Below are 27,654 nucleotides of genomic sequence, written 5' to 3'. Positions count from 1 at the left end.
TCAGCATTAGCACTTGACCCCGGCTCGCCACGGAAACACAGCATCGCCCTTGTAGGCACTCCGAGGTGGGTGGATGACAAGAATGGTGAATCTTTCTCATTTCCTATGGCACAACAAAACCAACCCTCTAAATCAGCTTTAATACATAAAAAAAGAAAATGTGATGATTCAGTGCCCTGTCAGGAAGATGACAGTTGGCCCAGATTTATTGTAATAAAAGGAACAGATGAAAAACCAATTTCCAAAATATCTCCCTTTGTGATTCACAAACAGATTCAAAGCGTTGCTGGTACTGTAAAAAAAGTTTCAAAAATGAGATCAGGCAATTTGTTGGTTGAATGTTCCAACAAAAGTCAATCAACAAATTTGCTTACTCTGACAACAATTACAAACTTTCCTGTTTCTGCCTCTCCTCACAACAGTTTGAACAGCTGTAAGGGGATCATTCGAGACAGAAGTCAATACCTTGGTGACCTTACCGTGGAAGAAATCTGTGAGGAACTTTCAAGCCAAGGTGTAACTGATGTTGTTAGATTTCAAATAAAAAAGAATGGAAATATAATCAAATTAAATACATATCTTTTGACATTTAGAACTCCAACTCCTCCTCCATCTATTACTTTAGGTTGCTTCGGAATCAGAGTTGACAGGTTTATCCCTAACCCAATTCGATGCTTCACTTGTCAAAAGTTTGGTCATGGAGGTAAACAATGTCGTGGTACGCAGAGATGCTTCAAGTGTTCTGACGAAGGACACGAGGGAACAACCTGTAGCTCTGAATCTTCTAAATGCGTAAACTGTGGTGAATCCCATTTTTCATCATCTAGGGACTGCCCTGTTTACCTTAAAGAAAAAAATATTATCAAAATTAAAACAGAAAGAAACATCAGTTACCCAGAAGCTAAACAGATAGCTTCTGTTTCGAATGATCTCCTTGTTTCGAACAGACCATCGTACGCCAGCAAAGTTGTCCGCTCATTCAGTCACGAGCATACACAAACTCGCATGACCTGGCCAATTGATGCTGAGACATTTACAATGCTGCCTGTTGAAACAGAACCTAACGATAAAATATTAATTCCAAGAAAACCAACACCTTCTAAAACCAGTACTCAGTCAACTCAATCTTCCTTACAGAGCTCAATGTCATCATCTAAAAAAAATGAAAAAAAGAAATCAAATAAAAAAGATACAGTTAAATCAGACAGTTGGGGCGGTGAATCTGTCTGGGATCTTCCCAGTGACATTGATGATTCTTCCATCTCCAATAGTCCTCCTTCATCTGCATCTAATAAAACTAGTTTATCTTCTGCATCTAGTACAAAGTCTTCTAAAGCCCCGTCTCCTCTTCGTTCTCCAGAACAGAAGGATGTCCCAAAGAAGCCAGCAAATACATCCTCTCAGAAGTCTTCTGATTCGAGGTCGCGGGGTAGGGGTCGAGGCGGAGTAAAACCAGCTGCGCATGGTCCTGGAGATCGACGACTCTCCTCACACAACAGATTTTCAACACTTAATGACGAATCAGAAATGGAAATCGAAAGTGTTCCGCCACCCGAAAAATTACAATCTCAGGGTGAGCGAAATAAGAATGCTGGCAAACTCGATAGCATTCGCCCGTCTATTAACAAAACATGACTAATATCATCCAAAGCTCCGTTTGCCATCTGAAGCATCGATCTTTACTGCTGAAGCAGAAGCAATAATTTTGGCTTTGAAATTTATTGCTTCTTCAGATAAATCCAAATTTATTATATGTTCTGATTCACTTTCATGCTTACAAGCTATACAAAATACTAAAATTAAAAACCCAACAATTCTCAAAATTTTATATGTAATGAGGAATTTAAAAATTCTTCTTAAAGAAATATTATTTCTATGGGTGCCGAGTCATGTTGGAATCCTTGGAAACACAGCTGTAGACCTTGAGGCAAAAAATGCCCTGGGTGACCCTTTATCTAATTGTGATATACCATATACCGATTTTAAATCTAATATTAGAGAATATGTTTTTAATATATTGAAAAATGAATGGAGTAAAAAAGATGGTAATAAATTACATGAAATTAAACCTAATTTATGTAAACCTTTCAATAATTTTATGTGCAGAAAAGATCAGTGTGTTATTTCTAGATGTCGTATTGGTCATACTAGAATAACACACGAATATCTTTTAAAAAATGAAGTAGAACCACAATGTATACCTTGTAACTGCAAGTATACTATTAAACATGTTTTAATCAATTGTATTGACTTTGCTGATATTCGGAAGAAGCATTTCAATGTCAATAATATGTATGATTTATTTAATAATATTCCATTTACAAATATTGTTTCATTCTTAAAAAAAATTGGAATATATTATAAAATATAAAAATGTTGTTATATTTAAAACGATTTTAATTTTTATCACGTTATCTTAGTGTTGATTTTTATTTGTAAATAATCAATTTGCTTTAGTCTAGAATTTTAGTTTATTGAAAGACCTTTTGTCTGATTTTAAAAATATACCTTAAATTGTTATAATATTCGAATTACCTCTCGCCGCGATATAGCCTTTCTGTGCTAATGCGGCGTAAAGCAAACAACAATCAATCAATCAAAACAAATACCAGAAAGTGATGAAAAAGGACGAAACAGTTGAAAAAGATGAGAGTCAGACTGACTTAAATGATGGAGGGACAGCTAAGTCCGATTTGAAGCCTTCTAGCTCTGTTTTGGATTTCACTCTAATCAACAAATATGAACCTCCATATCCTGACATAGCAAAATTATCTGATATGGATGACACAATAAAACAAAAACTGTTTTCTTCAAATTCCCAAGCAGGTTGGTACATAAATTTAGAAAATATATAATTTTGTAAATTGTGTTTGATTTGATAGTATGAACAAACAACTGATTTGTGTTGGGGCATGATATTTTTCTCGGGACAAAACAAATTTTACTTTCCTTCTTGACCAGATTTTTTTTCTTCAAGAAAATTCAAATCAACTAATCTTTTAAAAAAAGAAAACATACCCCCTCACCACCACCCCTCCCCCCTCAAATGCTTGAATTTTTAATGAAGGGTTGTCAATATGTACAATTTGTTGACATATTTATAAATTCACCTAAATTAGCACGGAATGGATATAGAACAATGTTAAACAGGATTTAAAACTTAACTTATCTATGTTGAGCAATGCAAATTGTATAAAATACTTTGGAAATTTCTGATTGAACTGCGTTAATGAGTTAATGCTCATATCTGCACGTCTCTAGCTTCAATTACTTACCTTTATTGTCTATCAGTTGTCAGGACATTTTTATTTAAATTTGATTTTCACTCAGAGTTCTGCTGAGTTGTATGTGGGATATGTGTAGATTTTTTTATTGTACATTGAAATTTACTTCGTTTGTTCCGGTTTACATATTTACTCAGAAACTAAAATTTTGTCATGCAAGGACCTTTTATATCTAATTATACTGTATGTGTTGTGCGTATTGTTGAAACCGTACGATTACCTGTAATAGTTGTTAACATCTATCGAGCTTTGATCTCTGGTGGATAGCCTACTACCATGTATGGGAGATGAAAGGCTATCTAACTTATCAATTTTGCACATTCACAGATCAAGAAGTGTAAACATCCAAGACATTATTGACAAATTTTCTGTGAGAAAAAACAGACGCCTTGATTTCATTTAAATGCTTTGAGACATTTGGTCATTGTCATGGCTTACTCTGAAAATTTAGTACTTTATTAGTTTTACATTTTAATGGTTAATTTTATATTTTACATTGTTCTAATTTGCATATAATGTAAATGTTGAAAATCATTTTTGGACATTCATTCATAAGTCAGATGTAATTATGGAACTATTTATTATACTTTACTTTTTCATGTATTTATTTGATTATGAAATGACCAGTAAATTTTATGTTTTGTAAACACAAAAATTGAAAAATTTTGCATCTAGAAGTGCTGAAAACCGTTTTTCTTTATTTTTCCCCCAGACCCCCTGCCGTAATTGGTGCATACAGTTCATTTAATGTCTGGCTACGCCCCTGAATGTAGTGCATGGTGCATGGATCTATCTGCTCTACCAGCTGGAATTATGTACAAAGGGAGATAACTCAATTCAGAGTACTGACTGAAATGTGTTTCTTTGCTTGATACAATGTAATGCATAATTCAAAGTTCACAATGCACAAAAGGCAGTCTTTCTGCCTCGCTGTTTACAAGCACTCTGATTTTTAAAGAGGAAAAAAAGGAAATGTTGGGGTATATATCAATGAGGCAGCAACCCAATGACTCAAAAAACAAAAACACAAGTTTTCTTCTAAAGGACTTTTTTCAAAGTGATTATTGTCTTGTCAAGTCTGTCCAAAAGCGAGACATGAGTATGCTGTTTCCGGCGGCAGCGTAGGCGGCGGCGTCAACAATGTATTAGTTTGTGATTAGGTCTAGTTCATGGTGAACCACTAGTGGTAGGTCAATGATATTTGGTATGCAGTTGTATTAGCATTGGCACATCTCATTACCATGGAGATTATTTGGCCCCGCTCCCACAGTCAAGATCTATTGACTTTGAAACTTTTCATAGTTTACATGTATTAGTTTGTGATTAGGTCAATTTATGGGGAACCACTAGTGGTAGGTCAATGATATTTGGTATGCAGTTGTATAATCATTGGCATATCTCATTTCCATGGAGATTATTTGGCTCTGCCTCCTTAGTCATGGTCTATAGACTTCGAAAATTTTGCTAAGTTAACATGTATTAGTTTGTGATTAGGTCAGTTTAAGGGGAACCATTAGTGCCAAGTGGTAGGCCAATGTTAATTGGTGTTCAGTTGTATTAGCATTAGCACATCTCATTTCCATGGAGAATATTTGCCCCCCCCCCCCCTCAGTCATGGTCTATTTACTTTGAAACTTTTGCTTAGTTTACATGTATTAGTTTGTGATTAGATCAGTTTAAGATGAACTGCTAATGCTAAGTCAATGATATTTGGTATGCAAATTTATTGGCATTTGCAAGTATCGTTTCCATGGAGATTATATAGCCCTACCCCTGATCATGGTTCATTGACTTTGAAACTTTTACATAGTTTACAAGTAAATGTTTGTGTTTAGATTTGTTTAAAGGGAACAACTTATAATAAGTCAATGGTATTTGGTATGCAATTGTATTAGCATTGGCACATCTCATTTCATGGAGATTGTTTAGCCATGTACCTTCAGTCATGGTTCATCGACTTTGAATATTTGCATAACTTACATGTCAAAGTATTGCTATTTTAATTTCAACATTTGCATTATCAAAATTACAAAAAGGCGAGACATATCTCTGTGATAACAGTTTATAGTATTTGTAAGTTGTTTTTCAAATGTAACATCTTTGATAGCATCTGGTCCAGCACCATTGCTGCATACTGCCAACTCATTGTCTGCCTCCATAATCTGCTTGATCAATTGACAGTAACCAACCGAACTTGCAGAGACTCTTTTTAAAGTAGTCAACTTTTATAACCCCATGATATTTGGGAGTTTCCCTTAGCCCAACTAACTTTCATTGCATTTCAGAGGAGCATACATTAATATCCTTATTTCCACCTAAACCAACTGACTGCAGTTAATTAAACTTGCACACAAAGTTTTTACGAAAGGTAGAGTTGTTCACCTCTTATTTTGATAATATTTTTTAAGTCTTTTTATGCCCAATGGTCAAAGCATATAATGTTACTGATTCTACAGTTTTACCAATATCTGTTATTCTGGGCTTGCTTTTGTCTTTTCATCCTTCCTTCCTCCTGGAATCAAACAATTGTCACAACTTTTTTTTTCATGCCTGCGATATGACTTTTGAGATATAAGAGTATGATAATGACTCACAGATAAAGTTTTTAGGCGGGGGATTCCCATTGTACCAACACATCTACTATATTGTCAAGAATGAAATCCACTATCGTCTATCATGTCTATGGAATACTTGTTTTATATCGTTTCTTAATCATTAACACAAAGAAAAAGAAACATCTATTGATCTCATTAAACTCTTTACAATGTTCGTCAGCAAAAACAGTCAGATTTACTGAAATATTGTGTCTGTAATATAGACGATGTCACTAATACAATATTACACCTAACCTTCGATATAATCTATTAGAAGTAATTTGAGTTTCAACTCATCACAAGGTGATCACACACATTCTATTCTGTTCTATACAGGTATAATCCTCTACTATGATTAAAGCATATGAACATAATATGAAAGAATCTACTTTCAGTTTAAAATACTCAGGTTTGTTTGCATCATTCATTTATAAGTGTCAAGGTTGTGATTGGTTTTTGTCTTGCCTCAATGAAGCAGGACAAAGGCATACTGTTTCCAGCCACTGCTTCAACAAATTGTTATAGTTTGTGATAAGGTCAGTTTAAGTTGAACTAATAATGAGTTAATGATGTATGGTATGCAGTTGTATGAGCATTGCATACCTGCTAACTTTTTGTCTGGCCTGCAACGAAAGTGTCAGTATTCGAGACATAGGGATCACTATCAGGCGGTGGCAGCGATGTAAACTATTTGTATAAAGCTTTATATTTCAGAAGGTAGAAGACCTGGATGCTTCATACTTTGTATGTAGATAGATTATGTTTCAAAGTTACAAAGTCTATTGTCGTTGACCTCATTTCCATGGTTCAGCGACTGCTTGAAAAAAAATAATTTTGTCATGTGAATTTCTCACTTATTATAAGTAGTAGGATAACTATATTTTGTATATGGCCATGGATTCCTTGCAAAGTCTACATGTCCATCAGACAGGGTTCACCTGACCTCGATCTCATTTCATGGATCAGTGATCAAGGTTAAAGCTACATGATTAGGTCCTTTTCTCAGATACTATAAGCAGGAGGCCATTTATATGTGGTGTATGGAATGAATGTAAGCTGTACATGTCTGTCTGGCAGTTATCATCTGAACTTGACATCATTTTCATGATTCATTGGTCAGCTTTAAGTTTTTTTGTTTTGGTCTGTTTTTCAAATACTATAAAGCAATAGGTCAATTTAATTTGGTGTAAGGAATGATTGTAAGGTGTACATGTCTGTCTGGCAGGTATAATTTGACCTTGACCTTATTTTCATGGTTCATTGGTCAATGTTAAGTTTTTATGTTTTGGTCGGTTTTTCAAATACTATAAGCAGTGCATCAATTATTTTTGGTGTATGGAATGATTGTAAGGTGTACATGTCTGTCTAGCAGGTATAATTTGACCTTGACCTCAATTTCATGGTTAATTGGTTAATGTTAAGTTTTTTGTGTTTTGGTCTGTTTTTCAAATACCATAAGCAATAGGTCAGCTATATTTGGTATATTGAATAATAATTGTAAGGTGTAAATGTATGTCTGACAGGATGGTCTGACCTTGACCTCATTGTCATGGATATTTGATAATGTTAAGTTTATGTGATACTTGTAGTAAAACCTTTATCTTCAAGACTTTCTACTTAAAACCAATGGTCAGTAAAGCAGGCGACATTTCAGTGTGTGCACTCTTGTTTTACCTATCAATTTGTTAAAGATTATTGAGTCAAATTTTAATATTTAGATTGATTGTTCATACTGTGGATTCATTATTATTCGTGGGATACCAATTTTCGTGGATTTCGTGGTTACTGATGAACCACGAATTTAAATGTACAACGAAGTACAAATTTTCTATAGAAGTGTATGCAGACCTTGGTAAAACCACGAAATCAAATATCCACGAAAATACAAAGTTTTCTCAATCCACGAAAATTGGTACCCACGAAAATAAATGAATCCACAGTAATCACTAGAAAATCTGTCTCAAATAAATAAATACTAGAAATTGTCTAAAAGGAAAGTTCCTCTTTTTCCCAAGCATCTAATTCATAATGAAATAAAGAATTGTTAATGAATTAAAAGACTCAATCCAAAAAATTTCAATGAAAATAATGTTATTTTTTTAGCTAACCTGGCCCAAAGGGCCAAGTGAGCTTTTCTCATCACTTGGTGTCCATCGTCGTAAACTTTTATTAAAATCTTCTCCTCTGAAACTACTGGGCCAAATTCAACCAAACTTTGCCACAATCATCATTGGAGTATCTAGTTTTAAAAATGTGTTCTATGACCCTGCTTGCCAACCAAGATGGCCGACGGCTAAAAATAGAGCATAGGGGTAAAATGTAAGTTTTGTCTATTATTTTGAAAACGGTCATAAATAGAGAAAATCTGACTGGAGCAAAAATGTTCAGAATGTTGAGCTCTACCAATTGTTCATACATGTCAAAACTGTCAGACGACTTCTAATAGGAGTAATTGTCCTTAAATGACAAATTTCACCATTTTTGGAAAATGACGCTATCAGCGGCATGTTTCCGATACCATTGACCAGAACTTAACGGAAGTCGATTATTGCCTCCGCCTACCGCACTCGGTTTCATATTTACTATTTTACATACTAACTGGAATCTGCTTGTATTACGCTACACTCGAACAAAGTGTTGTAGTCGGACGGGAACCAGTTTACATACTTTATTTTATTTACCAGAAAGATATCTTGACCTGTTCATATGTTTTTTGTTATTAAATGGTATTTGGAGCTATCCATTTGTTATATTTTTCATATTTATTCGAGCTTTCACTTTTATGCACATGTCTTACAATCGTAAACAATCGGTATGTATACATGATAAATAGATCCGTTTTGTTATGGTGTTGGACTTTTTACCCTCCAATGATCAGCAATCGCTAGACAAATTAGTTCTCCTAAATAATGTCAGCCTTTCATGCCATTTCAACTTTACAATCATTAAAAAAAGTGAAAATCGGAATCATTTTGATATCCATTGGATAGAAACTGGTCTTTATCCAGATTTACGAAGATTTTAAAAATCGGAAATTATTAATACGGTTATACTCACGCGGTGCGTATGAATCTTTGTGTACAAAACAGGATTTCGGAACGTCTCTAGTTTTTAGATCGTAAGTCACGATAAACTCAAACTGAAAGTAAACAGTTGTTTGTAAGACGCAGGTTTACTCACCATAAACAAGCTGAAACGTTCAGTATGGCATATATTTTAGGTTAAAGACAGTCCCATTCATTTAAAAAGCATTTTGAAAGTAGACGATGGGATTATTTCAGGTTTGGGGAACGAGTAAATTATCACAATGTTCATTTCTTGACGACCTCATAATTTCATCATGTCGATGGTACAAATCAATTTTTACTGTTTACTGTCGCTTCTCATGTTTTGTATTTAAACGGTCGTTTATTTTTAAACCCGAACCAGGCATATGCATTCTGTAATTGTGCAAATCTTCGTTTTTTGGTCAATTGGTTTATGGATAGTTGTATCAATTTTAACTCTTTCATTATTTTTTTTTAAATATATTTGCATTACACACGCAAATATGGCAGTACCTTTCCAATTACTATTTATGTATTGTGTCTAAATTAAAGTTGTAACACTTTATAGTGACTGGAAAGGGTAGAAAAATTCATCAGATGAGAAAAGGCTGAAGATACTTCAAACGGCACCGAATCATTAGATATTGCATCTCATAAAAAGAAACTGAGATTTGGATAGTTCCACTTCAAGGTAAAAATGTTTATCTCTTGTGAAATGAAATAAAAAAAATATTGTAACACTGTAGTTAATTAATAAAGATACTACTACGTTTATTTCTGTTTTGGCCTTATTATTGGTTCTCTGCCAGCAGTCAAACGGCACTGAATCATTAGATATTGCATCTTATAAAAGGAAAATGAGATTTGGATAGTTCCACTTCAAGGTAAAAATGTTTATCTCTTGTGAAATGAAATTAAAAAAAATACTGTAACACTGTAGTTAATTAATAAAGATACTATTATGTGTATTTCTGTATTGGCCTTATTATTGGTCCTCGGCCAGCAGTATTGGCCTTCCGCTTGCCTCAGACCAATACACCCAAGACATGGACCAATAACAAGGCCAATACAGAAATACTTACGCAATGATATTATAGAATGACAGTATGGTTCAATAGCGGGAATCAGCCCCTCAACTACTTTTTACATAAATATTAACTTCTGGCTTCAACGCTTTGTTCGTCTTGTCTAGAGATCTTGCTGTAGTTCCAGTTCAGCAAGCATTTTAGAGACGTATCCCGTCCATCCTTTTTTGACTTGTAATCTCTGGTGATAGATTTTGCCGCTTGACATTGTATCCTTTCAAGCTTTTTTTTTTGTTACCGAGTAGAGGTCCCAAACTATGGCTCCATATTAAATTATAAGATCCATTCCTAAAGATCTAGATCATTGTTCTAATCTGACACAAATTTCAATAACTGGAATGCTACCCAAGTTGAATATATGGTGACCCACGAGAACAGCATTATCACTATTGAAATTGTGTTTAATACCATGATTGTTCAATGTCATTAACTTAAATGGAGACAGACATTTGACCTGAAAGACATGAAAGGTGGTGTGGGAGTGCAAAATCAAAAACTGACTATGATATATGGTTAAAGAATGAATATCAATTACATGGGTCAACATGGTCAAGGGCAGAGTTGTTATGAAATAACAATATGGCAGAGAAGTGGTTTCCAGTTTCATATAAAGCGACCTGACTGACATGAAATAAAAAATCGAAGGAGTATCCCTATTTGTCTAATCTTCAAGGTGAAATAGAACTAGTAAAACAATATTATACTATTGTCTAAATATACAGAAATATAATTTGCTTTAAGTAACAGAAATAACTAGGTCACTAGTAACTTATTTAATGAGTATGTGGGGTATAAGAGCTTGCTAACAACAGGCTCTTCATAATCATTTGGTTTGAAAAGGATACTAGTAGTCTATATTCTTGATTTAGAAAAATGTAATTGCAAGAAAAAAATCACATTACTTAGAATACTTTAGATCATTCAGGTAGTATTTATTTATATGTACAAAAGAACAGCCAGTAGTCATTTGATGTTGTAGATCATTCAAATAGTCTTGACCTTTTTATTAGTACAAAAGAACAGCCAGTAGTCATTGGATATTGTAGATCATTCCGGTAGTCTTGACCTATTTATTTATACAAAAAAACAGCCAGTAGTAATTGGATACTGTAGATCATTCTGGTAGTCTTGACCTATTCATTTGTACTGAAAAAACAGACACATATACGAATATCAATTATATGCTTACGAGACATGTTGCAATGTTAAACTTATTACGGCATGTGAAAATCAAGACTTGCATAAAAAATATCACAATATTAGAGACAGTGGCGTCATTTTTCCTCAGAGCTTTCAGCTCTTTGATTTTTCATTTTTGCCTATTATCTTGAAAACTATAATAGATAGGATGAAATTTTAAATTGCAAAAATGATCAGCAAGACAAGTTCTACAAATAAATTTCATGGTCCAAATCGTCGGTTGACTCCTTATTAGAGTTATTGCCCTATGATGACGATTTTACCATTTTTTTTCGTTTTTGCCTTATATCTTAAAAATTGTAATAGATAGATAGAAACTTAAATTAGCAAAAATGATCAGCAAGACAAGATCTACAATTAAGACAATATGGAGGGAATCGTCCGACGACACTTATTGGAGTTATTGTCCTTTAATGATGATTTTTACCATTTTTTTTGCGTTTTGCCTTATATGATAAAAATTATAATAGATAGATAGACACTTTAAATCACTAAAATGATCAGCAAGGCAAGATCTAACAAGTCAAATTTTGCCAATATAGTTAGTAGACTTTCACTCTTTATAGGAGTGATTGTCCTTAAATGAGGATTTTTTTTTACCTTCTTTTGTGTTATTAGCAAAAAATAAAGAAGATAGAGAGAAACTAAACAGACAAAATAATCAGCAATACAAGATCAACAAATAAACTGTTTTATGCTGATTATATGCAGAAATTACACTAAAAAATGAATTTAAATTAATAGTTTAGAGAAAATGACTTCAAACTGATTTTTTTTGAAGAATTGTCAGTTTATATGAAATTATTTTTTTACTGTACTAGTTCATTTGAAAATATTATTTCATTGATTTGTATGAAAAAAGCAAAAATAGGCTTGGTCAAATACTGAGCTGGAAGTAGATATAGAAGTAATCAATATTGGATAACCCAACTCTTCCGGACCAGGCATACTATATTAGAGTATAAAGTTGTTTATAAACCTACCAAAAACCAGGCTAATACTTTTCAGTGGTAGAATAAATTTGCATATTAGTTTCAATTTCCGTCATATTTTGATAGTTCACTGTAGATACAGTTCTCATATGTTGGTGAATAAAATAAAACAGATTTATTAGGTGTATTTTTAACAAAAGAATATTTTATGAATTCTCTGTATTTAAATAATTCCTTTTAATTGACATTTTTACTTAAAAAGGGAAGGAACTGCATGCTATAAAAAAAAAATTTCTTTGTTCTATTTTTAGCTTTTGGAAATTCTTTTTAATGTTTACTTTCTGTTTACCAGTAATTTCTATTGGATACAAATATTCAAGCCACTTTAAACTATTTTACTTATGTAGAAATTGAAGAAAACAACACCAAAGCTGCTCTGCACCACTATTAATTTTTTTAAATGTGAATAACTGTCAATATTATTTAAAATAGATCATAATAATCATGTAGTACAGCTTTGGTGTTGTGTTTGATTTTTTAGGGAGCAACCATTTAAATTCAAGGGGGGGTAGTGTTATGGTTTTTTGTCTGAGTCAGAATTTTTTCGCGCTATCAAATTATTTTTTTCAAAATTTAACACTATATGGTATGGCGAAAATCTGGATTCAGAATATTTTTTTTCATCAAATTGGGGATCAGACTATTTTTTTAGGATAAAACCATAACAACCCCCCCCCCCCCCCCCCCCCCCCCCCCCCACCGAAGTTAAATGGTCATTCCTTATTGTAGTTCAAGCCAAAACCAACTTTCAAATACCACATTCTATAAATGTTACTCTAAGACACCTGTAACACTAAAGGGGGATAGTTCACTTAACCAAACCATACTATGATTATGATATCTAAATATTCAATTTATTGATATGTTGCCGTAATTGAGAGAACCCTTTAGTTATTTATTAGGAAATCATAATCCTTATTCACAAGCATCCAATGTTCTATTAACATTCGTGTATAGCAACTTTAACACAGCTTGCAGCTGATCCTTATCATTTGTTTTAGTGTTTTGACAGACACAGTCATATGCACCACCAGTTTCATATAGCTCAAGGAATGCAATTTTGAATATTATTTATTATTTCTTGTGTGGAATTACTCCAGGTTACTAAATATTATCCAATTACATCAACATGATTAATGATAAGGTGCCCATGTTTTTAAATGTGTTTTATGGGTTTTGAATAGAATTTCTATATCCGTTCTACAAACCTCAATGGCTTATTATTGTTAAAACAAAACTGTTATACTAAAGAAAATAATCCATAGATAGCAAATGTTATTTTTGTCCCCCATGCAACACTTTGCGGGGGATTTAGAAATACCGGGCGTCCGTGCAGTCTTGTTTAAAAAGGGCTCTCAAATGTACAATTCTTGCCAGATTTTTTTAAAACTTATATCATAAATTTATATCAGCAATTTCTCGGATGTGTTCGAAAATCAGTGCAGAGCAATTATTTTTAAAAGAGTTATGCCCCTTGGAAACATTAATTATATGGAAAATTGCATTGTTAGCGCTCTCATGGGTACAATTCTTACCAGATTTTTATGAAACTTATATTGTAAGTTTATATCAGCAATGTCTTGTACCAGTTCAAAAAATCAGTGCTGATCAACTATTTTTAAAAGAGTTATGCCCCTTGGAAACATTAATTATATATGGAAAATTGCTCTCATGTGTACAATTCTTGCCAGATTTTTATGAAACTCATATATCAGGTTTATATCAGTAATTTCTTGGATGAGTTCGAAAATCAGTGCCGATCAACTATTTTTAAAAGATTTATGCCCTGAGAAATATATATTATATTGAAATTTGCATCTTAAGTCCTCTCACATGTGCAATTTTTGCCAGATTTTTATCAAATTCTTATCAAAGGTAATATATAACAGCTATGTCTTGGACAAATTTGAAAATAAGTGCCAATCAAATATTTTTAATGAGTTTCCCTTGGAAATATTAAATATATAGGAAATTGCTCTCAAGTCTTTAAGTCTCTAGTAAGATAATTTAAAAAAAGTTTTATAGAACAAAAAAAAATTTTTTAGTTATTTTCCTTGTACAGAACAGATAAAATATGCGCAATGCGGGGGACATTGGAACTCTGTTCTTTTATCAATACTGAAATTAAAGAAGTTTTGTTTGGGGAATAAAAGTTTACGAGGTATCCCTTGATGACAAACATCATGAACCAACTTTGAATACAATGGTACATGATGTATCCTAGGTTTCTCTTTGCTGCATAATAATGCTTTTGAAATAAAAAAGTAACAAACCTAGACTAACAAAGACTTTGGTAATGTTCATTAATTGAATATTAGTAAGCTGTTAATTTAAATGATTACTGAAAAATTAGAACAATCTATGCTTTTGTGAAAACAAACAACATATAGAAATCCCTTTTTACAATAGAATGAGAATATATATATCGACAAGAAAAAAAACCCAGAATTCTGGTAAATTCTAGAATCTTAGTATAGGAGAAAATAAAACAAAATACATACTGACATTTTGACATTCGGTAAATGATTTTATTAGCAATTTCCCTTTGATCTTACTGCCTAACATTTTGGTCAAGCCTACGACTTTTGTCGCAGAAAGCTCGACATAGGGATAGTGATCCAGCGGCGGCGTTAGCTAACTTCTTAAAAGCTTTATATTTTAGACGGTGGAAGACCTGGATGCTTCATACTTTGTATATAGATGCCTTATGTTACGAAGTTTCCGTCTGTCATATTTCCATTGTCCTTGACCTCATTTTCATGGTTCAGTGACTACTTGAGAAAAACGTTAAGATATTTTGTAATGTTAATTTCTTTCTTATTATGAGTAATAGGATAACTATATTAAGTATGTGCGTATCTTGCAAGGTCTTCATGCCCGTCAGACAGTTTTCATTTGACCTCGACCTCATTTCATGGATCAGTGAACAAGGTTAAGTTTTCGTGATCAAGTCCATATATCAGATACTATAAGCAATAGGTCTACTATATTTGGTGTATGGAATGATTGTAAGGTGTACATGTCCAACTGGAAGGTGTCATCTGACCTTGACCTCATTTTCATGGTTCAGTGGTCAAAGTTAAGTTTTTGAGTTTTGGTCTTTATGTCGTAGCGGTGGGGGCATTAAATTTTACCCTTGTCCGTCTGTACGTACGTGCGTCCGTCCGTACGTCCCAAAATTAGTTTCCGTTCTCTAACTTGAGTTTGCCTCAACCAAATGTTATGAAACTTATACACAATGCTTATTACCACAAAACACAGATCAAGTTTGAATTTTGGTGGCGTCACTTTTACTGTTCTAGATCTAGAGTTATGCCCCTTTATAAATGGAAATTTTTTTTTTCTAAATATCAAGTAATTTTTAAAATTGGGGTTATCTTCCTTTGTCCATGATTATAGTTGAATCAACTATAATTAATGCTTTATACAATGCAATGTTTAATTTTGACTTCCACTGATAAAACACAGATCAAGTTGAATTTGGGTAGTGTCACTTTAACCATTATTGAGTTTTGCCCCTTTATAAATCGAAAGATTGCAAAATTTTTAGTTTCCATTCTGTAACTTAAGTTTGCCCCAACCAAACATTATGAAACCTATACACAATATTCATTACCACAAAACTAAGATCAAGTACAAATTTGTTGTTTCCGTTTTCTAACTTTAGTTTGCCTCAAACAAATGTTATGAAACTTATACACAATGCTTATTACTACATAATACAGATTAAGTACGAAAATTGGCGGCGACACTTTTACCATTCTTGAGTTATGTCCGTTTATAAACATAAAAATTGCTGAATTTTTCGTTTCTGTTCTCTAACTTAAGTTAGCCTCAACCAAATGTTATGAGACTTACACACAATGCTTATTACCACAAAACTCAGATCAAGTTCAAATTTGGGTAGCTTCACTTTTACTGTTCTTCAGTTATGTCCCTTTATAACTATATGATATGCAAGCTGGGGCATCATCTGTGTCCACATGTGGACACTAATCCACATTTATTTTCTAATACTATATGCAATAGGTCAACTATATTTGGTGTATTGAAATATTTTATGATGTACATGTCAGTCTCGCAGGTTTTATTTGACCTTGACCTCATTTTCACGGTTTTTTGCTCAGTGTTAAGTTTTTGTGTTTTGGTCTGTTTTTCATAAACTTTAAGCAATAGGTCAACTATATTTGTGGTATGGAAGGATTGTAAGATGTATATGTCTGTCTGGCTGGTATCATCTGACTTTGACCTCATTTTCATGGTTCATTGGTCATTGTTAAGTTTTCATGGTTAAGTTTGTTTCTTAGATACTATAAGCAATAGGTCAACTATATTTAATGCATAGATTGATTGTAAGGTGTACATGTCTGTCTGGTGTGGTTCATCTGACCGTGACCTCATTTTCATGGTTCATTGGTCAATGTTTAGTTTTCGTGGTTAAGTCTGTTTCTTAGAAACTATAAGCAATAGGTCAACTATATTTGGTGTATTGAATGATTGTAAGGTGTACATGTATTTCTCGTTTGGTTTATCTGACCGCGACCTCATTTTCTTGGATCATGTTAAGTTTATGTGATACTTGGAGTAAAGCTTTATATTTAGGACTATCAACAAAAAATCAATGGTTAGTAAAGAAGGCGAGACATTTCAGCGTGTGCACTCTTGTTTAGATCATGGACAGGACTTGATACTCGAAAATATTAGGCATGTATTAGTGAAGTAACATTATATGCTTACACTAGCGAGTTGCTTGATATTCTTGCTGATAAAGTCAGTATCAAAAACAAAAATCCCATTATTCTCTATGTATCCTTCAAGTTGAAAAAAAAAACGGTGCAGGTTGATTTTACTGTGTGTTCATGTATGTAGGATCCAAGGAAGAAAAAGTATCATTTTAAGAAAAAAGACATATTGAAATACTATTGATAGAATGTCTACTATGGAATATATTGTAAATATGACAACTGAGACAAGATTTTAGTCTGAAACTTCTGTCTTCACAATGGCAGACTGATGCACCTACCATAACACCACAGCATTAAGTACTCACAGTCTTGTCTTAAAATGTCAAAAATCAATGTCTTGTGAGCAATATTTTTTTTTATTGTAGTTCAAGCCAAAACCAAAAAGTAAGGAGAGAACAGGTAATATATTAAATATATAAAAGGACACAATAAATTATGTATGATGATCTGTTCTCAATTCTTTTTTGATATATATGTATGCTGCATGGTATACTCTTAAGAACAACATTTTTAGTCTTTCTCCTTTCAATTTTGAGTGTGAATGAAACACTCCACTCCTCAAACTCCTGTTTGCAAATTTTATATTTCTCATTTTTTTTCTTTAAATAACATAACTTGATAATCAGCCAATAAAATATCTGATACATGCAAATTCAGATATTTTTTATCAACGTATGATTTATTTGTTGACTGCTGTTATTTGTTAAGGATACACAATTTTTTAAAGAAGAAAAAAAAAACGAAAATGTTTAAAAGATCAGTATAAATGATGTTTGCAGACATTCACCTCCTACTAAATATCTTATACCCCATTATAGATAAATTATAAAGCCAGTCCAGATCACATTTTAATGAGAACATGATTAAAAATTCAAACATTACTTAATTTTGTTTCTGAAAATGTTGCATAATATAAACCTTGCAGAATTTTATTCCAGGCATTAATGTTTCAAGTTCAAACAAATGATTTTATGATGTCCAACATTTTTGATACTCTAAGTTTAAACCATCAGCTTTTAGTTGTTTGGTAGAAATTAGATTTTTTTTTTAATAGACTTGACCAGGTAAACATTTCAGGAAATGTTAAGAATAATTCCATTCTATTTTTTTTAACCCTTTTATTTTTAAATCATTTTTCTTTATTCATTTATTCTGTGAATAGTATACTGTCAATATTTTATATTCCAGATTTTTTAATCAATTTATTTGTTCATTTATTTATTTATTTGATTAAAATAAGATTCTATTCCTAAAGATATTTAAATGTTTGTCTTAATCAATAGATATTTGCTGTAGGCTCATGACTTACATGTTATGTTGACAAGGTTATTTATAGATAATGTGAACGTAGATAATAGGTTTAAAATACTGTCAGGAACGATAATCTAGGTAGAAAAATAGCCTACTTAGTACAATAATTAATTGTTTATGTAAAGATCAATAATTCAAATCAAATAATATTTATAGCAAAAAAATTAGAATTAATCATTATGTTTAAGTTAAATAAATGAAAAATGAAGAAAAGCTAATATTTGATTAATTTGCTAATGAATTTTCTCACCATTTTCCTGAGTCATACCTTTACCAATGAAATTATTAAGATATTAGACTATCTAAGATTTCTATAATGCTGGTATCGCTTCTCGGCCTTTTGGCTAAGATCAAAGTGTAGTATCTGTTCTTATCAGCTTAATATCTGATACGTACCCCATGTGGGTACTTCGATATTAAACTGATTTTTGGTACTCGATGAGATGTCAGGGGCTTGCTCCGCTCTCGTCACGGGTTGGCCTGGTATTGCAGTACCTCCAGGATCGGCCCACTCCCCTCAGGGGGAGAACAAACAATTGAAATATAGTTCCCTTTTAAAAACTAAAGATGGTCTTAGAATCTATTTCAACAAAATTAATATTCCATACCCGATGGCCAGACATGTGATCTTATCTTTATATTTTATATTTTTTTATTGAACATTTTTTTACCCACATTATATTGTATCTTCAGAATTGATTGTTAGTCATTTTCCCACTAAGATAGTCGATTGTTTATTAGTAGAATTATATGTGTGGCATGGATACTCTTTTGTTTTTTTTCCTTTCTGTGTTATTTGTTTTATATTTTCATTTTCTGCATTTGCAGAATTTTACCCCCTAACCCAATATCTTATACCCCCTGAAAGATATATTACAAAGTAGGTCCACTACAGATTTTCCTGAGATTTTTACAATTAAGAATTTAGACATCACTAGATTTTTTTCTGAAAATGTTGTATTATTAAACCTTGAAGAATTTTTTTCCAGGCTTTATATCAAGTTTAAACAAAAGGCTGTTATTATGATGATATTCAACATTTAATACTCCAGGTTTAAACATTTAAACCAGTAGCTTTTTAAAAATGCTTGGGAAAAATATGATTTTTCTGTAGACTTGACCAGTATATAGCATTACAGGAAATGTAAAAAGTAATTCTCTTTTTATTTTTTTTTCACTATTATTTTTAAATCTCTTTTATTCATTCATTTATATAATACTGATAAATTTGTTCATTTATTTATCTATTTGTGATAAAGTGTGAAATTGATTTATTTATCCAAGAGGTACAAATGTTTGTTTTAATCAATAGATATTTGCTGTAGGCACATGACTTACATGTTATGTGGACAAGGTTATTTATAGATAGTGTAAACGTAGATAATAGGTTTATAAAACTGCCAGGAACGATAATCTAGGTAGAAAAATAGCCTACTTAGTACAATAATTAATTGTTTATGTAAAGATCAATAATTCAAATCAAATAATATTTATAGCAAAAAAATTAGAATTATTCATTATGTTTAAGTTAAATAAAATGAAAAATGAAGAAAAGCTAATATTTGATTAATTTGCTAATGAATTTTCTCACCATTTTCCTGAGTCATACCTTTACCAATGAAATTGTTAAGATATTAGACTACCTAAGATTATTATAATGCTGGTATCGCTTCTCGGCCTTTTGGCTAAGATCAAAGTGTAGTATCTGTTCTTATCAGCTTAATATCTGATACGTACCCCATGTGGGTACTTCGATATTAAACTGATTTTTGGTACTCGATGAGATGTCAGGGGCTTGCTCCGCTCTCGTCACGGGTTGGCCTGGTATTGCAGTACCTCCAGGATCGGCCCACTCCCCTCAGGGGGAGAACAAATAATTGAAATATAGTTCCCTCAAATTTAATTGTCTTTACAATTCATTTCACTAAGGTGAATCTTTAATACCTGCTAGTCAAACATAACCTAATTATTATAAAGTAATTAGTAATTTTGGTTTTAATTGAACAAGAAAAATATAGATTTTTGTATCTATACAGAATAAATATTGTAAGTCAGTTAATTTTCCCCTTGAATAGTGCATTGTTTCTTATCAGAATTATATATTTGTCACTACTATTTTAAAATTTGTCTCTTTTGTCCTTTTGTCCCTTTCTATGCTCTTTGTTTTGAATATTTACTTTCTGCTTTTACAGACTTATGCATGTATTAGCTACACCCATAAGGGCATTATCCTGATAAGTTGTATCTTATTTACATCCTTATATTATGGGTAATGTAAAATGATAGCTTTCAATAATTTAAGATATGAGTTTTCCAACAATTTAACCATATTTCATGGTAAAGCATGATAAATGCAGGATATCCAATAACATTAAATAGCATCAACAGTGTCAAAATAGAAAATAGTTTTAATAACAGATTCAAAAGTTTTAAGTAGTGTTAATAAAACTTTACCACAAAAAAAACCCCAAAATCCACTCAGATTATATATGATGTCTATCTTTCAGAATTAATCCACTCACCACAGTCTGTACATAATGATGAAGACAATTTCCCGTATCTTTCAGAATTAATCCACTCACCTCAGTCTGTACATAATGATGAAGACAATTTCCCGTATCTTTCAGAATTAATCCACTTACCACAGTTGGTACATAATGATGAAGATAATTTCCTGTATCTTTCAGAATTAATCCACTCACCACAGTTGGTACATATTGATGAAGATAATTTCCCGTATCTTTCAGAATTAATCCACTCACCACAGTCTGTACATAATGATGAAGATAATTTCCTGTATCTTTTAGAGTTAATCCACTCACCACAGTCTGTACATAATGATGAAGATAATTTCCCGTATCTTTCAGAATTAATCCACTCACTACAGTCTGTACATAATGATGAAGACAATTTCCCGTATCTTTCAGAATTAATCCACTTACCACAGTTGGTACATAATGATGAAGATAATTTCCCGTATCTTTCAGAATTAATCCACTCACCACAGTTGGTACATAATGATGAAGATAATTTCCCGTATCTTTCAGAATTAGTCCACTTACCACAGTCTGTACATAATGACGAAGATAATTTCCTGTATCTTTCAGAATTAATCCACTCACCACAGTCTGTACATAATGATGAAGATAATTTCCTGTATCTTTTAGAGTAAATCCACTCACCACAGTCTGTACATAATGATGAAGATAATTTCCCGTATCTTTCAGAATTAGTCCACTTACCACAGTCTGTACATAATGATGAAGATAATTTCCTGTATCTTTCAGAATTAATCCACTCACCACAGTTGGTACATATTGATGAAGATAATTTCCCGTATCTTTCAGAATTAATCCACTCACCACAGTCTGTACATAATGATGAAGATAATTTCCTGTATCTTTTAGAGTTAATCCACTCACCACAGTCTGTACATAATGATGAAGATAATTTCCCGTATCTTTCAGAATTAATCCACTCACTACAGTCTGTACATAATGATGAAGTAATTTCCCGTATCTTTCAGAATTAATCCACTTACCACAGTCTGTACATAATGATGAAGATAATTTCCTGTATCTTTCAGAATTAATCCACTCACTACAGTCTGTACATAATGATGAAGACAATTTCCCGTATCTTTCAGAATTAATCCACTCACCACAGTTGGTACATAATGATGAAGATAATTTCCTGTATCTTTTAGAGTTAATCCACTCACCACAGTCTGTACATAATGATGAAGATAATTTCCCGTATCTTTCAGAATTAATCCACTCACCACAGTTGGTACATAATGATGAAGATAATTTCCTGTATCTTTCAGAATTAATCCACTCACTACAGTCTGTACATAATGATGAAGTAATTTCCCGTATCTTTCAGATTTAATCCACTCACCACAGTCTGTACATAATGATGAAGATAATTTCCCGTATCTTTCAGAATTAATCCACTCACCACAGTCTGTACATAATGATGAAGTAATTTCCCGTATCTTTCAGAATTAATCCACTTACCACAGTCTGTACATAATGATGAAGATAATTTCCTGTATCTTTCAGAATTAATCCACTCACCACAGTTGGTACATATTGATGAAGATAATTTCCCGTATCTTTCAGAATTAATCCACTCACCACAGTTGGTACATAATGATGAAGATAATTTCCCGTATCTTTCAGAATTAATCCACTCACCACAGTTGGTACATAATGATGAAGTAATTTCCTGTATCTTTCAGAATTAATCCACTCACCACAGTTGGTACATAATGATGAAGATAATTTCCCGTATCTTTCAGAATTAATCCACTCACCACAGTTGGTACATAATGATGAAGATAATTTCCCGTATCTTTCAGATTTAATCCACTCACCACAGTTGGTACATAATGATGAAGACAATTTCCCGTATCTTTCAGAATTAATCCACTCACCACAGTTGGTACATATTGATGAAGATAATTTCCTGTATCTTTCAGAATTAATCCACTCACTACAGTCTGTACATAATGATGAAGACAATTTCCCGTATCTTTCAGAATTAATCCACTCACCACAGTTGGTACATAATGATGAAGATAATTTCCTGTATCTTTCAGAATTAATCCACTTACCACAGTCTGTACATAATGATGAAGATAATTTCCTGTATCTTTCAGATTTAATCCACTCACCACAGTCTGTACATAATGATGAAGACAATTTCCCGTATCTTTCAGAATTAATCCACTCACTACAGTCTGTACATAATGATGAAGATAATTTCCCGTATCTTTCAGAATTAATCCACTCACCACAGTTGGTACATAATGATGAAGATAATTTCCCGTATCTTTCAGAATTAATCCACTCACTACAGTCTGTACATAATGATGAAGTAATTTCCCGTATCTTTCAGAATTAATCCACTCACTACAGTCTGTACATAATGATGAAGATAATTTCCCGTATCTTTCAGAATTAATCCACTCACCTCAGTTGGTACATATTGATGAAGATAATTTCCCGTATCTTTCAGAATTAATCCACTCACCACAGTTGGTACATATTGATGAAGATAATTTCCCGTATCTTTCAGAATTAATCCACTCACTACAGTCTGTACATAATGATGAAGATAATTTCCTGTATCTTTTAGAGTTAATCCACTCACCACAGTCTGTACATAATGATGAAGATAATTTCCCGTATCTTTCAGAATTAATCCACTCACTACAGTCTGTACATAATGATGAAGATAATTTCCCGTATCTTTCAGAATTAATCCACTCACCACAGTCTGTACATAATGATGAAGTAATTTCCCGTATCTTTCAGAATTAATCCACTCACTACAGTCTGTACATAATGATGAAGATAATTTCCTGTATCTTTCAGAATTAATCCACTCACCACAGTTGGTACATATTGATGAAGATAATTTCCCGTATCTTTCAGAATTAATCCACTCACTACAGTCTGTACATAATGATGAAGATAATTTCCCGTATCTTTCAGAATTAATCCACTCACTACAGTCTGTACATAATGATGAAGATAATTTCCTGTATCTTTCAGAATTAATCCACTCACCACAGTTGGTACATAATGATGAAGACAATTTCACGTATCTTTCAGAATTAATCCACTCACCACAGTCTGTACATAATGATGAAGACAATTTCCCGTATCTTTCAGAATTAATCCACTCACCACAGTCTGTACATAATGATGAAGACAATTTCCCGTATCTTTCAGAATTAATCCACTCACCACAGTCTGTACATAATGATGAAGATAATTTCCTGTATCTTTCAGAATTAATCCACTCACCACAGTTGGTACATATTGATGAAGATAATTTCCTGTATCTTTCAGAATTAATCCACTCACTACAGTCTGTACATAATGATGAAGATAATTTCCCGTATCTTTCAGAATTAATCCACTCACCACAGTTGGTACATATTGATGAAGATAATTTCCCGTATCTTTCAGAATTAATCCACTCACTACAGTCTGTACATAATGATGAAGATAATTTCCCGTATCTTTTAGAGTTAATCCACTCACCACAGTCTGTACATAATGATGAAGACAATTTCCCGTATCTTTCAGATTTAATCCACTCACCACAGTCTGTACATAATGATGAAGATAATTTTACGTATCTTTCAGATTTAATCCACTCACCACAGTCTGTACATAATGATGAAGATAATTTCCCGTATCTTTCAGATTTAATCCACTCACCACAGTCTGTACATAATGATGAAGATAATTTCTCGTATCTTTCAGATTTAATCCACTCACCACAGTCTGTACATAATGATGAAGATAATTTCCCGTATCTTTCAGATTTAATCCACTCACCACAGTCTGTACATAATGATGAAGATAATTTCACGTATCTTTCAGATTTAATCCACTCACCACAGTCTGTACATAATGATGAAGATAATTTCACGTATCTTTCAGAATTAATCCACTCACCACAGTCTGTACATAATGATGAAGATAATTTCCCTTATCTTTCAGATTTAATCTACCCACCACAGTCTGTACATAATGATGAAGATAATTTCACGTATCTTTCAGAATTGATCCACTCACCACAGTCTGTACATAATGATGAAGATAATTTCTCGTATCTTTCAGAATTGATCCACTCACCACAGTCTGTACATAATGATGAAGACAATTTCCCGTATCTTTCAGATTTAATCCACTCACCACAGTCTGTACATAATGATGAAGATAATTTCACGTATCTTTCAGATTTAATCCACTCACCACAGTCTGTACATAATGATGAAGATAATTTCCCGTATCTTTCAGATTTAATCCACTCACCACAGTCTGTACATAATGATGAAGATAATTTCCCGTATCTTTCAGATTTAATCCACTCACCACAGTCTGTACATAATGATGAAGATAATTTCCCGTATCTTTCAGATTTAATCCACTCACCACAGTCTGTACATAATGATGAAGATAATTTCACGTATCTTTCAGATTTAATCCACTCACCACAGTCTGTACATAATGATGAAGATAATTTCCTGTATCTTTCAGAATTAATCCACTCACCACAGTTGGTACATATTGATGAAGATAATTTCCCGTATCTTTCAGAATTAATCCACTCACCACAGTCTGTACATAATGATGAAGATAATTTCCTGTATCTTTTAGAGTTAATCCACTCACCACAGTCTGTACATAATGATGAAGATAATTTCCCGTATCTTTCAGAATTAATCCACTCACTACAGTCTGTACATAATGATGAAGTAATTTCCCGTATCTTTCAGAATTAATCCACTTACCACAGTCTGTACATAATGATGAAGATAATTTCCTGTATCTTTCAGAATTAATCCACTCACTACAGTCTGTACATAATGATGAAGACAATTTCCCGTATCTTTCAGAATTAATCCACTCACCACAGTTGGTACATAATGATGAAGATAATTTCCTGTATCTTTTAGAGTTAATCCACTCACCACAGTCTGTACATAATGATGAAGATAATTTCCCGTATCTTTCAGAATTAATCCACTCACCACAGTTGGTACATAATGATGAAGATAATTTCCTGTATCTTTCAGAATTAATCCACTCACTACAGTCTGTACATAATGATGAAGTAATTTCCCGTATCTTTCAGATTTAATCCACTCACCACAGTCTGTACATAATGATGAAGATAATTTCCCGTATCTTTCAGAATTAATCCACTCACCACAGTCTGTACATAATGATGAAGTAATTTCCCGTATCTTTCAGAATTAATCCACTTACCACAGTCTGTACATAATGATGAAGATAATTTCCTGTATCTTTCAGAATTAATCCACTCACCACAGTTGGTACATATTGATGAAGATAATTTCCCGTATCTTTCAGAATTAATCCACTCACCACAGTTGGTACATAATGATGAAGTAATTTCCTGTATCTTTCAGAATTAATCCACTCACCACAGTTGGTACATAATGATGAAGATAATTTCCCGTATCTTTCAGAATTAATCCACTCACCACAGTTGGTACATAATGATGAAGATAATTTCCCGTATCTTTCAGATTTAATCCACTCACCACAGTTGGTACATAATGATGAAGACAATTTCCCGTATCTTTCAGAATTAATCCACTCACCACAGTTGGTACATATTGATGAAGATAATTTCCTGTATCTTTCAGAATTAATCCACTCATTACAGTCTGTACATAATGATGAAGACAATTTCCCGTATCTTTCAGAATTAATCCACTCACCACAGTTGGTACATATTGATGAAGATAATTTCCCGTATCTTTCAGAATTAATCCACTCACCACAGTTGGTACATAATGATGAAGTAATTTCCTGTATCTTTCAGAATTAATCCACTCACCACAGTTGGTACATAATGATGAAGATAATTTCCCGTATCTTTCAGAATTAATCCACTCACCACAGTTGGTACATAATGATGAAGATAATTTCCCGTATCTTTCAGATTTAATCCACTCACCACAGTTGGTACATAATGATGAAGACAATTTCCCGTATCTTTCAGAATTAATCCACTCACCACAGTTGGTACATATTGATGAAGATAATTTCCTGTATCTTTCAGAATTAATCCACTCACTACAGTCTGTACATAATGATGAAGACAATTTCCCGTATCTTTCAGAATTAATCCACTCACCACAGTTGGTACATAATGATGAAGATAATTTCCTGTATCTTTCAGAATTAATCCACTTACCACAGTCTGTACATAATGATGAAGATAATTTCCTGTATCTTTCAGATTTAATCCACTCACCACAGTCTGTACATAATGATGAAGACAATTTCCCGTATCTTTCAGAATTAATCCACTCACTACAGTCTGTACATAATGATGAAGATAATTTCCCGTATCTTTCAGAATTAATCCACTCACCACAGTTGGTACATAATGATGAAGATAATTTCCCGTATCTTTCAGAATTAATCCACTCACTACAGTCTGTACATAATGATGAAGTAATTTCCCGTATCTTTCAGAATTAATCCACTCACTACAGTCTGTACATAATGATGAAGATAATTTCCCGTATCTTTCAGAATTAATCCACTCACCTCAGTTGGTACATATTGATGAAGATAATTTCCCGTATCTTTCAGAATTAATCCACTCACCACAGTTGGTACATATTGATGAAGATAATTTCCCGTATCTTTCAGAATTAATCCACTCACTACAGTCTGTACATAATGATGAAGATAATTTCCTGTATCTTTTAGAGTTAATCCACTCACCACAGTCTGTACATAATGATGAAGATAATTTCCCGTATCTTTCAGAATTAATCCACTCACTACAGTCTGTACATAATGATGAAGATAATTTCCCGTATCTTTCAGA

The 27,654-nt window shown here is 32.8% G+C and overlaps 1 protein-coding gene and 2 non-coding genes across 6 annotated transcripts in view; all 3 read left to right on the top strand.

Annotated features, from left to right (window-relative positions):
* LOC127712073 (GATOR complex protein Iml1-like) overlaps window positions 1–27,654 on the top strand; it is a 111,549-nt gene that overhangs the window by 19,776 nt on the left and 64,119 nt on the right. For all 4 annotated transcript variants that reach the window (XM_052218270.1, XM_052218267.1, XM_052218268.1 and 1 more), the window contains exon 15: window positions 17,313–17,346. In XM_052218270.1, coding sequence (XP_052074230.1) covers window positions 17,313–17,346 — 34 coding nt within the window. The remainder of the gene's footprint in view (window positions 1–17,312; window positions 17,347–27,654) is intronic.
* Window positions 18,583–18,775, top strand: LOC127713147 (U2 spliceosomal RNA). The gene has a single exon (XR_007987488.1). It is a non-coding gene; the product is annotated as a U2 spliceosomal RNA (small nuclear RNA).
* LOC127713146 (U2 spliceosomal RNA) lies at window positions 19,924–20,116 on the top strand. The gene has a single exon (XR_007987487.1). It is a non-coding gene; the product is annotated as a U2 spliceosomal RNA (small nuclear RNA).

The sequence above is a fragment of the Mytilus californianus genome, unplaced genomic scaffold, assembly GCF_021869535.1.
Source record: "Mytilus californianus isolate M0D057914Y unplaced genomic scaffold, xbMytCali1.0.p SCAF_8, whole genome shotgun sequence".
In the NCBI taxonomy this organism is placed as follows: Eukaryota; Metazoa; Mollusca; class Bivalvia; order Mytilida; family Mytilidae; genus Mytilus; species Mytilus californianus.
Note: the sequence above shows the minus strand (reverse complement) of the source record. Positions and strands in the feature narration are given on the sequence as shown.